Consider the following 12,653-nt stretch of genomic DNA (forward strand, 5'->3'; position numbering starts at 1 on the left):
CCTTCCGAATTCTCTTTGACTTTTGACAGTCTGATTAATAAGTGTCTTGGAGTAGGTCTATTTGAATCATTTCTGTTTTGGGTATGCTGCGCTGCTTGGATCTGTAATTTTATGTCTTTCATTAGAGAGGGAAAATTTTCAGTGATAATTTCCTCCATTATTTTTTTCTGCTCCTTTCCATTCTCTTCTCCTTCTGGGACACAAATAAACATGATGTACTTCCTGTTGTCATTCAGTTCCCTGAGACTCTGCTAATATTTTCCCACTCTTTTCCCAGTCTGTTCTTTTGTGTATAGGATTTCAGACCTACACACTAATTCTAGTTCACTAATTCACTAATTCTTTCTTCTGCCTCTTCAAATCTATTGCTGTAAGTGACCATCGTGCTTTTCCTCTCTTCTATTGTGCCTTTCATTCCCATCAGTTCTGCTATTTGTTTATTTAAGCTTTTAAGTTCTTCTTCATAGTTGCCTAATATCTTATTTATATCCTTCATCTCTTTTCCATACCTTCCCTCAAGTTGTTGATTTGCATTTTGAATTGATTTAGCATGCTTATTTGAAAATCCTTAATTAATTCTTTCAACTCCTGTATCTCTTTTTTTTTTTTTTTTTTAAGGAAAGACAGAGAGAAGGAAGGAAGGATAGAAGGAAGGAAGGAAGGAAGAAAGGGAAACATCTTTAAACATTTTCTTGTTTTATTGTATTCTGTTTCTCCGTTTTTGTTACATGGGCTGGGGCCGGGAATCGAACCGAGGTCCTCCGGCATAGCAGGCAAGCACTTTGCCCGCTGAGCCACCGCGGCCCGCCCTCCTGTATCTCTTTTAACATGTCAGTTTATTCCATTGTCCAGGCCATATCTTCATTTTTCCTGGTGTGACTTGTAATTTTTTGCCAGTGCCTAGACATCTGATTTCCTTGATTAGTTTATTCTGGAGGTCTTTCACTCTTTTACTTAGGGTTTTCTTTGTGGTTGACTTTGCTCTCTATCAGTTCTTAGGCTTTGTGTTTTGGTAGGCTTTGTTTTACATCTGTTCTTCAGCATTCAGTTCAACTTATTCTAGACCGCTGGTGTAGCTTCTGTTTAACTGATCAGAATTTTTCAGCTCTTGTTTTTTCTGGTTCTTGTTGGCTCTGCCCCTGGTCACCCCCAGAACTGGATGCTCACAGCAGCTTCCTTAATGGATGGGGGTAGACACTAGGCACCGCGGCAAGACCTCTGTGGGTAAAGCAAGCCTGCTGGTCCCCGTGGTGCTCTGCTTTTCACTGGCCCACAAGACCTAGGTTTGGTTTAGGTCACTGTTTTAACAACTGGGTCATCTATATTTCTCAGCCAACAGAGGGGTAGGATCCTATACAGGGATCTGAACCAGTCCCAATGGTTCTGATATATTTTCTGGAGAGTATCTGAAAAAGCTCTTCAATTCCCTTTGCATTTTCTGTCCCGTCCAGCAGATGGCACTGTGCAATAACTTAACGTCGTCAAACGCTTCTTTCCTTGCAGGTCAGAAGGACTCTGACCCGGAGCAGCCAGAATTTCAGGTTTCCCGTAAACTCACTTTGCCGGCCAAAATCTGACCCCCGCCCCCCACTTCATTTGCGGCAAAAGACCGCCCCACCCCCAGGCTGAACCCGTATTCGTCCAAGCACTAGAGGGGATCAGACCGCCAGCTGCTGTTTCCTTCAGGAATGGGGGCAGGGCTTTTGGACCCAAGGCTGGAAATACAGACTATGTCCAAGTTTTCTCAGATTCTATTCCTCACTGCCCTGGGTTTTGAGATGTCCTCCCCTGTCCCATGGGTCTGCAAACAATTAGGTTCTATCTCGCTGCTGTGAATATAGGTTCTATCTATGTTCTGGGTCCTCAGTGGAAGGGATCACAGCTGCTGCTTCTTTGCCCACGTGTGCTGTGTGTGAGACTGGTTGTGGGGGTGGGGAGGGGACTGTCTGCTCCAGTGCTGAGGTTTCCTACCTGACGTTTCTCTCTTCAATTCGGCATCTTTCGGGTTCTTCTCCAGTCTATACCTTCTTCCAGAGCGCTAAAAAATTCAGATTTGTCCTTTTTTTTTTTTCATTGAATCCCTAGGGAGAGATTTTCAGTAACTGTTTACATCACCATATTGATGATGTCACTGGTTGCTTACAGTTTTAAGATTACACTTGCGAAGTTGGTGTTACACTAATAGTGGAATGACTGGGTTAACTGGAAAGTTTAACTTTTAAGAAACTGCCAATGTATTTTCCAAAGAGGATCAAGAGTTTAGAGTCCCATCAGCAATATACGAGGGTTTGAGTTTTTTCCACATTTTCCTCCATACTTGATACTGTCTGTTTCAAATTTTATTCATTCTAGTGTGCAAATAATTTTGGTTTTAATTTACATATCCCTAAATAATAATGATACTGAGCATCTTTTCTTAACCTTATGAGGCATTTGGTGAAATGTGTAATTTAAATATTTTGCCAATTTTCTAACTGGGTTATTTAACTTACTGAGTTTTAAGAGTTCTTTATATTTAATTCATGCAAGTTCTTTATCAGATAAATAATTTGAGAATTTATTCTCACGTTTTGCCTTGACTTACCCTTTCTTAATTGTGTCTTTTGATGAGCAGATATTTTTAGTTTTGAAGAAGTCTAATTTATCAATTTTTTCTTTTATGGATCAGGCTTTTTGTATCAGGTCTAAGAATACACAGTCCTAGATTGTGATGTTCTTAGTTTCTTCTAAAAGATTTACAGTTTTACAGTTTACAGTTAAGTCTGTGATCCATTTTTGAGTTAATTTTTGAATAAACTGTGAGATTTAGGTAGAAGTTCTACTATTTTTTGCTCAGAAATGTCTGACTCCTCCAAGTCCATTTGTTGAGATGCTCCTTCATCAACTTGCTGTTGCACATCTGTCAAAAATGAGTTGGGAATATTTAGGCCTCTCTCTGTGTTCTCCATTCTTTTTCAATGATCTACATGTTTATCCATCTGTCAATACCCTACAGTCTTGATTATTGTGGTTATATTGAAATATTGAAATTGGGTAGACTGATTCCATCCACTTTACTCTTTTCTTTTTAATTTGTTTTAACTTTTCTTGTTCCTTTGCCTTTCCACATATATTTTATAATAATCTTGTCAATACCTAAAAAAAACTGCCTTTGATTTTTGATAGGAATTGCATTAAATAATAGATCACTTTGGGTAGAATTGATATCTTTATTATACTGAGATACAGAAATCTTCCTATAAACAGCATAATATGTATCTTCATTTATTTTTTATCTTCTTTAATTTGTTTCACCTGGGCTTTATAATTTCAGCATACAGATATTATGCATTTTTTTATTAGATCTATACTTTGGTAATTTTAAAAATTAAAGTGAAAAATATTGTGTTTTAAATTTGTTTCCCCATGTTTTTTGCTAGTATATAGAAATATTGATTTTTGTGTAATGATTTTGTGTCTGTAACTTTGCTGAGCTTGCTTATTGGTCCTAGGAGGTTTTTTAAAAATTGTGTTTGTGAATATTTTGTGTTTTTTTATGTAATCGATCATATCATATACAAAGAGGAATAGTTTTCTTCATTTGTTTCTGATCTAGTCTTTTATTTTATTTTCTGGCTATATTGCACTGACTGGTATTTCCAATACTATGTTGATAAGAGTGATAAGAGCAAACTTCCTTCTTTCCTTCCAGATTATAGGGTGAAAGAATTCAGACTTTCAACATTAAAGTATGATATTAACTGTAGTTTTTATTTTATTTTTGACATTTTTATCATTATTAAATGTCCTTCTTTGTATCTGATAATACTCTTTGTCCTGAAGTTTGTTTTGTATAATATTAATATAACCAGTCCAGCCTTCTCATGTTTACTCTTCGCATGGTATATCTTTTCCCATTAATTTACTTTCATTTGTCTTTGAACTTAAAGCACATCACTTGGAGAAACATATAATTTGGTCTTTGTCTTTTGTCTTTTATTTTGACAGTTTTCACGTATATAAAAATATTTTTTTTATGGTAGAGTAATTGTAGGCTTATAGAAAAGTCATTTAGAATTCCAACATACCTCCACGTACACGCAGTTTTCCCTATTGATAATATTTTGCATTAGTGTGGTACCTTTATTTCAAATGATGAAATAGCGTTATTATAATTATACTATTGGCTATAGTCCAAAGTTTATATTAGGGTTCATGTTTCTATTGTACAGTTCCAGATATTTAAAAAAATGTTTTCTAGTGGCAAAATACAACCTAAAATTTCACCTGTACCCACATTCAAATATTTAATTCAGTGGTGTTAAGTTACACTCAGGATGTTGTGCCACCATCCCTACCATCCAATTCTAAAATTAATGAAATAGTATCCTTTTGCTAGTTGCCTATAAAATATGCATATCAGACACTGAGCATTTATATGGTTTAAAAGACCATAAGAAATAAATTTTACTGAAATTTACATCAATTCCTACTAAAACTAATATGCTACCTAGAACTATAATTATTAAAATTTGCTTGACATTAATTGTATTCAAATCTTTATATGGGACACAGAGACTCCTTTACCCTATTCCTTGGGGATTATATAGCCCCTGATGGGTAGTTAACATTTACTATCATGAATTAGGGTGTAAGCACAGACACTGTCTTTTCTCTGCAGGTCCCATCACGAAGGGAAGTCCTAGGGGAGACCTATGCCTGGATTTCTACTCAACTCTGCAAGAATTATAAAGCCTAGGTAAATTCCAGGTGCTCTGTGATAAGGGAGCTTCGGTGTCCCTGCACATAATCTCTTGGCTAGAAACATGATTTATACCTCAGAATTAGTTCTGGAATATTCTGACTGTGAGAGCTGTTGTTAAACCCTCTTACCATTAAAGCAAGAAGATTCTGTGATTGTATTTGGTTAGCTTTGATATCTGCGAAGCCAATTCTTCCTCCAGAACAGTGGAGGTGAAATACACATAAAGTGTCAGCATTGAGGTCTTTCAGTGGAAAGAGGTGAGTTAATCAAGGTTCTATTTTTCCCTCATATTCTCTGTGTTGTGGAAAAATGATGAAATGTATTATATAGAATGCCAAGAAACTCAGAGATGTGGAGCTCTGGTTTTATTGCCTGCATTCTGCCCTTTGTGTTAGTTTCACACAAGTCTTGTAGCAAGACAGATGTAGAAACAAAAGTGACAGAACATAGGTATGCCAGAGGAGGGAGAGTAGATATGTCTCCCTCTTAAAAACTTATTGACATACAGGGAGGTGTGACGGTGGCTCAGTGGCAGAATTTTCGCCTCCCATGTCGGTGACCTGGCTTTGATTCCCAGTGCCTGCCCATGTAAAAAAAAGATTATTAACATAATATATATGTGTGTATATATATATATATATGTATATATACACACACACACATATATATACATAAACTCTCATGTGTATATATATATATGAGAGTTTATAAATCATAAGCATACAGTTTGATACATTTTCACAAACTTAACCACTAATATAATTGGCACACAGACTAATTAGGTTTCTCTTTCATGCCCTCCTACAAAAACCTGGGAAAGCATATTTAGCATCCTTTTTTATTCTCTGTTCAGCTGGGATAGAACAGAGGAGAAGAATGCATAGAAATACTGAAGTGTATGGTTGCTATAAATTTTAGGCTCTCTTCTATACTTGGTGCTAGTTGTTGACTTACAGTAAGTATCTGGAGATACCTTAGACTATGAGGACTCCCTTACAGGAAACAGAATGTCAGTATGGTCTCTATCCTAGAGAAATATTCTCCAGATTGAGTGTCATCACAAGGGAACTAAAGCGTCAAGTATAGCAATGGAGATATGAGTAAGAACTAGAAAAGAAAGGGCCAGATGAATGAGAGGGAGAGATGAGGAGACATCCTCACTACCAGAGCTCATTGGCAGGTTGGCTTGTATCCCAACTCCCCATCACTCTTTCTTCTAGGAAAAGACAGAAGGAATTGATCCTTACAAGACAGTTTATGAAGATAAAAGACAGAGTAACTAACATGTTGAAGGATATGTGTGGCAGTACATTCAGATCCCATGCAGCAGTGGAGGATTTGAAGTCTACCAGTCTGAATCCCCTTCTCATGAGTGAGAGTTTATAAGGACAGAGCTGGATTCTCCATTCATGTAATTTCCTTCTGTCCTAACAGATCTCTGACGAGGAGAATGCTGACCAGAAATGACTCCTTAGTGACTGAATTTATTCTTGCTGGACTAACAGATCGTCCAGAACTTCAGCAACCCCTCTTTTACCTGTTTCTAGTGATCTACATTGTCACCGTGGTGGGCAACCTTGGTTTGATTACTTTAATTGGGCTGAATTCCCACCTTCACATCCCCATGTATTATTTCCTCTTCAATCTTTCCTTGATTGATCTCTTTTACTCTTCTGTTTTCACCCCCAAAATGCTGATGAACTTTGTATTAAAGCAGAATATCATCTCCTATAGGGGGTGCATGACTCAGCTGTTTTTCTTTCTCTTCTTTGTCATCTCTGAATGCTATATGCTGACCTCCATGGCCTATGATCGCTATGTGGCCATCTGTAATCCATTGATGTATAAGGTCACCATGGCCTCTCAGGTCTGTTTGGGGCTGATATTTGCAGCGTATGTGATGGGATTTGCTGGAGCCACTGCACACACAGGGTGCATGCTTAGGCTGACCTTCTGCAGTGCTAATATCATCAACCATTATTTGTGTGACATTCTGCCTCTCCTCCAACTCTCTTGCACCAGCACCTACGTCAATGAGATGGTAGTTCTCATTGTGGTAGGCATTAATATCACTGTGCCCAGTTTTACTATCCTAGTTTCTTACATTTTTATCCTCACCAGCATTCTTCATATCAAATCCACTCAAGGAAGATCAAAAGCCTTCAGCACCTGTAGCTCTCACATCACTGCTATTTCTCTTTTTTTCGGGTCAGCAGCTTTCATGTATCTGAAGTATTCTTCTCCAGGATCTATGGAACAGGGGAAATTGTCTTCTGTTTTCTATACTAATGTGGGGCCCATGCTCAATCCCCTGATCTACAGCTTGAGGAACAAGGATGTCAAAGTGGCCCTGAGGAAAGCTCTGATCAAAATCCAAAGGAGAAACATATTCTAATTTGGAGCAGTGAAAATGTAAAGAAGTACAAGGACCTCCAATTTTTATTGATGTTTTTCATGAAGAGACTTTGTTCATGACTATTTGGATTGTGCACATTGTTCTATTCAGTGAGGTTTAATAGACTTGCCTTATTTCCTTTTTTCCTAACCTTGACCTCTCATTTCTTGCTTCCTATCACTTGTTTCTCTTACTGGTTTACTAAGTGAATAATAGCATGTTTATAGAAGGAACATCTGCACTGACTTTTTTTCTTCTTTATTGTTTTTACCCATACTCTCTCCTGTTCTACCCTAACCTGAACACACATGGTGAGTTGTGTAAGTCACGTGGGATAGTTAACACCTCTGCCGGTTCACCTAAACTCAAGAACGTCAAATACTATAGAAACTTTCTCTTTCTTCTCAGTATCGTTTCTGGCATGGGCGAAAGGATTCCATGAAATGCCTTCATTAAAAACTGTGTCTGCAGCATCAAGTAGAACCAAATCCCTGGATCTTTGTTCTTTTCTCCTATTTTTAATTTCCTTCTTTTTATTAAAATGACTATTCTTGTTTCCTTTTGAGAATGGTCAAAATTGTACTACATGCCACACACTTCTGAGACCCTATGCCAGTCCAGGGCATTTAATACTGAAGATAATACTTATTAGTCCACCTTTTACTGCCAAGGACAGTTTTTTTTTTTAATTAGGGAAATTATTTACAGTATAATCATGCATAAAATGCAGGATTCCCATATAGCACCCCATTGTTAAAACTGGTGTGGAAACATTTGTTAACAATTGATGAAAGCCCATTTTTATATTTGTACTATAAACTATAGCCCATGGGTTTTTTATGTAATGTTGTTCCACTGCATAATTTAAAAAAAATATTTATCCTAGTACCGTATATACAACTTAACATTTTCCCCTTTAACCGCATACAAATACATAATTCAAATACATAATTTAATGCTATTAATTAAATTCACATCACCAATCATTGTCAAAATTGTTCATAGACAGTTTTAACAGAGGATAAGGATAGGAGTAATAACATGTTTATCTCAGGATCCTGATAAGGGTAAAGCCTGATTTACACTATTAAAATTGCATTCAGTAGAATCCAAAAAAATTAATGTTTTGAAAATGAGAATATATTTCTTTGTTTTCTTTAACTTTTTAAATTGTATAATATATATACAAAGCAAAGAAATAATAAAGCAATAGTTTTCAAAGCACTCTTCAACAAGTAGTTACAGGACAGATTCCAGAATTTGTAATGGGCTACCATACGAGCCTCTTATGGTAGGTTTTTCCTTCTAGCTGCTCCATAATATAGGAGGCTAGAAGGCATAAATATTTTTTTATCATCACAATTAACTTTTTCTCTCTTTTGTGAAAAATAACATATATACACAAATGCAATAAATTTCAAAGCATAGCACCACAATTATTTGTAGAACATATTTCAGAGTTTGACAGGGATTACAATTCCACAATTTTAAGTTTTTACTTCTAGCTGCTCTGAGAATCTGGAGACTCAAAGAGATACCAATTTAATGACTCAGCAATCATATTCGTTTGTTAAATCCTATCTTTACTTTGACATTTCTATCCTTCTCTTTAGGGGTGTTTGGGCTATGGCCATTCTAATTTTTTCATGTTGAAAGGGTCTGTCACTAAAATGGGGTAGAGAGATGGAACTATCTGACGTTCTGGAGAGGCTGGGCCCTCTAGGTTTCAGGACTTATCTGGTCCAGGAAACCATCTGGAGGTTGTAGATTTCTGGAAAGTTACACTAGTGCATGGAACTCTTCTGGAATTTTACATATTACCCTAGGTGTTTTTAAGGAGAATATATTTCTTAATGTGAATTTTGTTTACATCAAGATCTATCATGAAATAAAGGTGAATATTAACAATAGTTAACCATTTTCCTAGAAACATTTTGTGAATTTCTTAACTTCTGTTTCATCAATAATAAAATAGACATGTTTAGAGTAGAAGCCATACTTTTAATTCTTCAATTGTTTTCCTACTTTACATATGTAGAACACTGGATGGTTAAGAAATACTTATTAAAGAGGGTAAACTTGTTTCAATGATGATACAATTTTATTACTATAAATAGCAATTAGTAAAATATGATAACAAATAACAACAATAACACATAAAAAGCAAGGTAATTTGGAAATTTAATGCGCTTTGCTTTCCAGTAGCAAATAAATCCAAATAAATAGGATTTTGGATTTTTATTTTTAAGTAATTAATTGGTGCTGAAACCCGGGAATGAACTTTTAATTTATTTTTAATTTTTAATTTTATAGATATTTCTGCGAAAGTACTTTACAGAATTCCACTATGCCCTTCATCCAGCTTCCTTAAGTGTTAACATCTTATATAACCACAGTATCATGACCAAATCCAGGAAATTAAAATGCTTAATAGTCAGACCTTCTTAAAATATCTAGAATTGTCCCAGTAATGCTGCCCACCCTTCTTTGTTTTTGATCCATGGGGCAATCCAGGATCACACACTGAGTTTAGTTGTTATGTCTTTTCAGTCTTCTTCAACTTGGGACAGCTTTTTAGGTTTTCTTGTATGAATTTAACTTTTAAAAATACTAAAATTACTTTGCAGAATGACATTCAGTTTGGATTTGTCTGAAGTTTCTTATAATTTCAGGTTATGTGTATTTTGGCAAGAATACTAAAAGAATTGGTTTATACCCTTCTTAGTTTGTAACAGGTGCCATTTCAATAATGTCAATTTCTATCAGTTTGGTTAATGTGGTGGTGGTCAGGATAATGTTAGTCTTTTGTAATACACTTTATTTGTTACTGTTGTTATTTAATTTAGGATTTTCAACCACCTTGGTTTAACTTAATTACACACACACACACACACACATATATATTCGTTTGTTAAATCCTATCTTTGTCTTTGATATTTCTATCCTTCTCTTTAGGGGTGTTTGGGCTATGGCCATTCTAATTTTTTCATGTTGGAAGGGTCTGTCACTAAAATGGGGTAGAGAGATGGAACTATCTGACGTTCTGGACAGGTTGGGCCCTCTAGGTTTCAGGACTTACCTGGTCCAGAATAATGTGTGCGTGTGTGTGTGTGTGTGTGTGTGTGTGTGTGTGTGTGTGTGTGTATTCCTGGGCAAGCACCAGGAATCGAACCTGGGTCTCTGACATGGCTGGCAAGAACTCTGCCACTGTACCATCATCGCCCACCCCATATATATTTTTTAATGTATGAAACTTCAGAATGATTTTGAATGTCAGAATTATATAGAGAGTGATACTCAGAAATTCTTATACCTGGTTTCAATTTCAATTTTTTTTTTGTATATGTGAAGCATGGCATACTATAGATACCATTTTTTCATTAAGAAATAATTCACACATCATAAAATTCACCCTATTAAAGTATAAAATTCAGTGTTTTTTACTATATTCACAAGGTTGTGCAATCATCACCACTATGTAATTACAGAAGATTCTCCTGACTCTAATAGTAACCCACGGCCCATTAGAGACCTTCCCTTTACCACTCCCTCCATCTCCTGGCAACCACTAATGCCTACTCTGATATATCATTTAAAAGGAATTATTCAGTATGTGGTCTTTTGGGTTTGACTTCTTTCACCTAACATGTTTTCAAGGTCCATCCATGTTTCAGTGTATATTAGTACTTCATTCCTTTTTATGGCTGAATAATATTTTGCTGTGTGGATATACCACATTTTGCTTATCCATTCATCAGTTGAGTTGTTTCACTTTTTTTGCTATTGCCAAAAATGTTGCTGTGAGAGTTGTGTACATGTTTTTGAGTGAACATACAATTTCAATTTTCTTGGGTAGATGTTTAGAATTGAAATTTCTGGGTCATATGGCAACTCAATATTTAACTTTTTCAGGAACTGCCAAACTGTTTTTCCAAGAGGCTGCATCATTCTACATTCCCATCAGCAATGTGTAATTGTTGTTTGCCAAAACTGCATTGGCTAAGACTTCTTGAACAGTGGATAGTAACATAGTTAGTGGACAGCTTGCCTTCTTCCTATCCTTAATAGAAATGCCTCCCAGATGCCCCATTAAGTTAGATACTGGCCTTAGGATGAATTTGTTTGTATCTCATCATCTTAAGTATGTATCCATCAGTCTATTTTTTTGATCAACCATGGGATTGAATTTTGTCAAAGCTTTTCCAAAATCTGTGGGGATTGTTGGGGACTCAATCATGTGCCCCACACAAAAACACACTCATATTCTAACTTCTGTCTTGTGGGGAGTGTGAACCCATTTGGAAGTAGGTCCTGTGAAGATGTTATCAGTTAAGGTGAGGCCAAATTTGATAAGGGTGGGCCTTAATCCAATATGGTGAAGTCCTTCTAAGCATAGGAAATTCAGATGCAGTCAGTAAAGTGAAACCAGTATTGGAAACCACAAAAGGAGACCTATATTGGCATATGACAGGGACAGAAATCAAACCAGGACCAGAACATTGCAGACTTTGTAAAAGAAGTGGATTTTGGACTTCCAGCTCTGAAAGCAGTGAGACAGTAAATTCCTGGGGGTTAAATCTAACCAGTTTGTGATATTTGTCACAGCAGCTCTAGCAAGCTAAGAGAGAGATAATATTTCTTCTTTAAATCTATTAATGTGATGTGATATTAATGGATTTCCTATGTTTGAAAGAACTTTATGTTTCTAGAATAAATCCCACTTGGTCCTATTGTATTATTTTCATACTATGGTTTGTGTTTCTGTTGGCTAATATAGTAGTTAGCAGTTTTGTATTGATATTAATAAGTGATAGTGAGCTATAGTTTTATACTTGTACTATTTTAATCAGATTTAGGTATCAATGCTATAATTGCTTCACGAAAAGAACTAGGAACTTATAATTTATGTCTTTGGTTTCTTTCATTAGTGTTTTAAACTCTGCAGTATAATCATGAGTTTTTTAGATCTGTGCCTAAATATGTTATATTTTTGGTCTTATTGTAAATGTACTAAGTTTAAAAATAGCTGATAGCAGCTTTATTGAGATATAATTCACATACCATGCAATTCTCTTGTGTAATGTATACAATTAAGTAGTTTTTTGCTTATTCACAGTGTCATGCAGTCAAACTGTGCAGCATTCTTGAATATAGAACATTTTCATTGCCTTAGAAATAGTCCCATTTAGCCATCATTCCTTGATCCCTCCATCTACCATGCCATAAATAATTACCGATCTACTTTCAGTTTCTATAGATTTGTCTACTTTGAATGATTCATATAAGGGGGTAATACAATATAAGGTCTATTGTCATTATTATTTTTTTCAAATTAGAGTAATAATTCAAGATTCAGTCATGTTGTAGCATATATCATTAATTCATTCCATTTTATTGCTGAATGACATTCTATTGTATGGTGTGGTAGTTAGATTCAGTTGTCAACTTGGCCAGGTGATGGTACCTAGTTCTGTTGCTGTGGACATGAGCCAATGGTACATGAACCTCATCTGT

At 35.8% G+C, this 12,653-nt stretch overlaps 1 protein-coding gene across 1 annotated transcript; it reads left to right on the forward strand.

Moving 5' to 3' along the window:
- The first annotated feature begins 6,193 nt into the window (after nt 1–6,193).
- On the forward strand, nt 6,194–7,139 carry LOC143643193 (olfactory receptor 8B3). The gene has a single exon (XM_077111953.1). The coding sequence runs from the start codon at nt 6,195–6,197 to the stop codon at nt 7,137–7,139; it is 945 nt and encodes a 314-aa protein (XP_076968068.1). The 5' UTR covers nt 6,194.
- Nucleotides 7,140–12,653: the final 5,514 nt, after the last annotated feature.

Source organism: Tamandua tetradactyla, chromosome 8 (genome assembly GCF_023851605.1).
Source record: "Tamandua tetradactyla isolate mTamTet1 chromosome 8, mTamTet1.pri, whole genome shotgun sequence".
NCBI classification, from domain to species: Eukaryota; Metazoa; Chordata; class Mammalia; order Pilosa; family Myrmecophagidae; genus Tamandua; species Tamandua tetradactyla.

Coding starts and splice junctions, on each gene's coding strand:
- LOC143643193 (XM_077111953.1), top strand. CDS start 6,195: ATGCTGACCAGAAATGACTCCTTAGTGACTGAATTTATTCTTGCTGGA.